Below are 3,141 nucleotides of genomic sequence, written 5' to 3' on the forward strand. Positions count from 1 at the left end.
TAACCTAAAAGAATAAAAAGACGCAAAAAGTATCCATGTCACCTCAATTCACATATGTTAGGTATTTCTAGCCTGATGTAGACATGAGCCTTGAGATTCACTCTATGAAGTGTCGACAATCACTTGTTGCCAGGAATATAAGTGATATCGTACACTTGTCATGTATATATTGAGAATGTTAATATGCTTTCAGCCGAAGATGAAAATTTTTGGATTCGCAAGGCAACAATATTTTGGTTTTACTATATATGAATCTTGGGAGGTATTAGTTTGTAAATCCCACTAATATGAGGGTTGTATCTCATGGACCTGTCGTGGACTATTTCCGTGAATAGCCTAACCCTGGCTACGTAGCCCACAATTTCGGCTACGTTAGTCACTAACCATCACACAAATATAGACGAAATTCTATCCGGTTAATACATCTCCATTTATCCAAGTAACAAATTTAGTTTTGCTTGGTTTAATATTGTATCTCAATTAAATTTTGCAACATAGCATTATTAATGCGATTTTTAACACGGTCCTAAATGGGTTCTCACATCGACTAATATATAAGTTATAGGAAAATAGGAAAATGACTTAAAGATTTGAAGCTGCATATACTATATCAGGAATAATATACCATTAAATGCATATTACAAATCATACAAATAACATACAGCTTCCTAAAAAGTTCATGAGCACACAATCAATCGCCCACTAAGTGTTAATTTGGTTTGAAGAATTTCAGCTTAAGTCCGCTATTCACCATGCTCCATATTCCACCTATCGAAAACGCTAAACTGAATGCTATACCAAGCCAACCTAGTGTCCAATTAAAGTACCAATTGAAGCTATATTTTGCAGGCTTCTTGATAAGAACCCACATGAAACATGGGTACGCAAATGTCACCGGTAGGGTTAACCCTCCTAACAAACCGGCAATACTGGAAAGGAAGGGCAATGCTACACCAATGAAGAAGTTAATAAACCCATAAACCACTCTAAAACCAGACCGGACCCACACAGAGCATGGCCGGTTTGTTCGGCTCGTGTAACTAGCTTCAAAACTATCAAACACTGGCATCGAGTATATCTGAAACCCACTTAAGCAGCTGAAGACGACTAGTAAGAACGTCATTGCAAGCAACCCTCTTGAAATATCTTGACTGTGGAATACGAATAGTGCATTCAGAATCCCTCCCGATGGCATCTGTAGAAAAGAAAACACATTTTCAGCATAGTTACTCTTTTGAGAAAGTAGATAAACCCAAATTCTATAAACTTACAAGGTTTCCATAAGCCCAATAACCTCCGATAGCCACAGGGAACAGACACAATGCAATGAAGAAGTATGCAGCTTTGGCTCCTTTCCACATTGGCACATGAGCTGGATGCTTGAAAGTTGATGGCATCGTAGACTAAAAAGTTACCATTATAAACTCAATGTTATTAACTTCATATCTTTAAGCTTACAAGGTCAAATCTCGACTGTATAGTAAACTTATTACCTGAATCTCGAGGACTAGATTGTGGCCTCTAAAAGCGAAGGCAATGATACCAAGTGCATTAAGGAAAGAAAACAGGGAAGCTGAGAACGAAGGCAAGGGGACAGGGTCATAGGAGATGTTGGGTGGCCGTGGTTGGCTAACGGAGAGAACCCAAACCATGGTTGAGTAAAAGATGGCAGTCACCGCTCCGATGAGGGAGAGTCCGGCGATGGAGTTCAGGTTTGGGAGCTGAGACAACACGATGCATAATGAAGTGAAAACAAGATACCATTCGATTGTCGTTAAGGGATTTGAAGTACAAAGTGGCCCACAAACAAGCTCGAAGAAGAGTTTCATGGTTTCGCCTCCGATAAGAATCAACGCCGTCGCCGTTCCGGCGGACAAGTAAACCGTCGGAAATAGTGCTAGCCACACCCCCAGCCGTTCCCCTGAACCAAAAACATGACACAATGATCAATATGAAAAAGTCGAGCTTTTTATTAAACTATTTAAGAATGTAAATGGGTGTGATATATTGTTACCAAAAGCTGCTTGAGCAAGCTCCACATATCGGTTGTATCTCTTTCCTGGAACTGCTTCATGAAGTTGAACCAAGATCCATAAAGTGTAGAGTTGCCAGAAGTACGCTATAGTTAATGACACAATTCCCCAACTCCTGCATAAACCCATGTAATGTGTTCTAAATCCATTGATGGATTATGGATATGGATAAACCCTTATTATGTTAGAAAGGAGCTTTGTTATTATCTGTTTTGGGAGGGAATATATTGCGATTAGAGACGCCAGACATAAAGACAGTGTGTGTGTCAGGTGGGACAATAAAAGCTATTGACTAAATGTTTAGATACGAGTTATGAATTTATGATATTTATGAGCAACTGATAAATACTTACCAGCCAAGGAAAGAGAAAGCGACGGGCAAAACCAGAGCCTGAAATCCGACGCCGGCGTTGAGGTTATGAAAGGCGGCGTAATGAGCGTTGCCATTACGGGATTCGGTTATCGGAAGCCATGCATCTTGTGGGTTTAGTTTAGTCAGATGACCCACTTCCTCCAAATACCCTTTCATGTTTATCAACACCCTCTTCATCGGCGTACCAATCGGACTCAGAAACCTCGGTGTAAACGACGTCGGTGTCCACGCCGTCGACGACTTCCCACCTTCCTTTGACATTGGCCTGGGCGACCTCTGACCGGAGGGTGTGAGTATCTCCGGCGTGGATGCCCGTGGCGTCGCCGGTATCGATATCAGCTCAGTCTCCATTCTCTCTTCCATTGATTCAACAGAAGGAGAAGAAATAATTGAAAATGTAATAATGTCGTGTGACAGAAAGCTGGACGTGAAAAGTATCACTTATAGGAGGGTGTGGGAGTTTGGGACAAAGAGATTGTGGCCGTCGATAATGCTTTTGGTAAATGGATCTCGAGGTGAAAGTGAGAGTGGTCGTCTGATGAGAATCTCTGTGATGATGTGTATGATTTGACTATTTGTGTCATTTCTTAAAAAGGAGAAGTGAGTTTTTACAGTGTAACCCTTCACGTTACTCTTTGTATGCAAAATGCAAATGTGTACTACTGAAATTTGATTTATTGTCCCTACTTTTTTATTGTGTAGGTGTGAATGGTTGAGAAAAAGTTAATATGTATT

General features: G+C 40.6%; 1 protein-coding gene across 1 annotated transcript; it reads right to left on the bottom strand.

Annotated features, from left to right (window-relative positions):
* Nucleotides 1–578: 578 nt before the first annotated feature.
* Nucleotides 579–2,833, bottom strand: LOC145096855 (lysine histidine transporter-like 8). Its single transcript, XM_079034215.1, has 5 exons — nt 2,387–2,833; nt 2,015–2,148; nt 1,494–1,921; nt 1,272–1,403; nt 579–1,195 (listed from the first exon to the last, which is right to left on the bottom strand). Exons 1-5 carry the CDS (start codon nt 2,767–2,769, stop codon nt 710–712), a joined length of 1,563 nt encoding a protein of 520 aa, XP_078890341.1. The 5' UTR covers nt 2,770–2,833; the 3' UTR covers nt 579–709.
* Nucleotides 2,834–3,141: the final 308 nt, after the last annotated feature.

Source organism: Lactuca serriola, chromosome 4, assembly GCF_051521515.1.
Source record: "Lactuca serriola cultivar US96UC23 chromosome 4, Lser_US96UC23_V15, whole genome shotgun sequence".
In the NCBI taxonomy this organism is placed as follows: Eukaryota; Viridiplantae; Streptophyta; class Magnoliopsida; order Asterales; family Asteraceae; genus Lactuca; species Lactuca serriola.

Bases quoted from the DNA above. Each gene is read 5' to 3' on its own strand.
- LOC145096855 (XM_079034215.1), bottom strand. From the start codon at position 2,769: ATGGAAGAGAGAATGGAGACTGAGCTGATATCGATACCGGCGACGCCA. The intron at 2,149-2,386 runs GTAAGTATTTAT...GGGTTTATGCAG, and splicing joins GCTTTCTCTTTCCTTGGCTG to GAGTTGGGGAATTGTGTCAT. The intron at 1,196-1,271 runs GTAAGTTTATAG...TCTTTTCTACAG, and splicing joins ATTGGGCTTATGGAAACCTT to ATGCCATCGGGAGGGATTCT.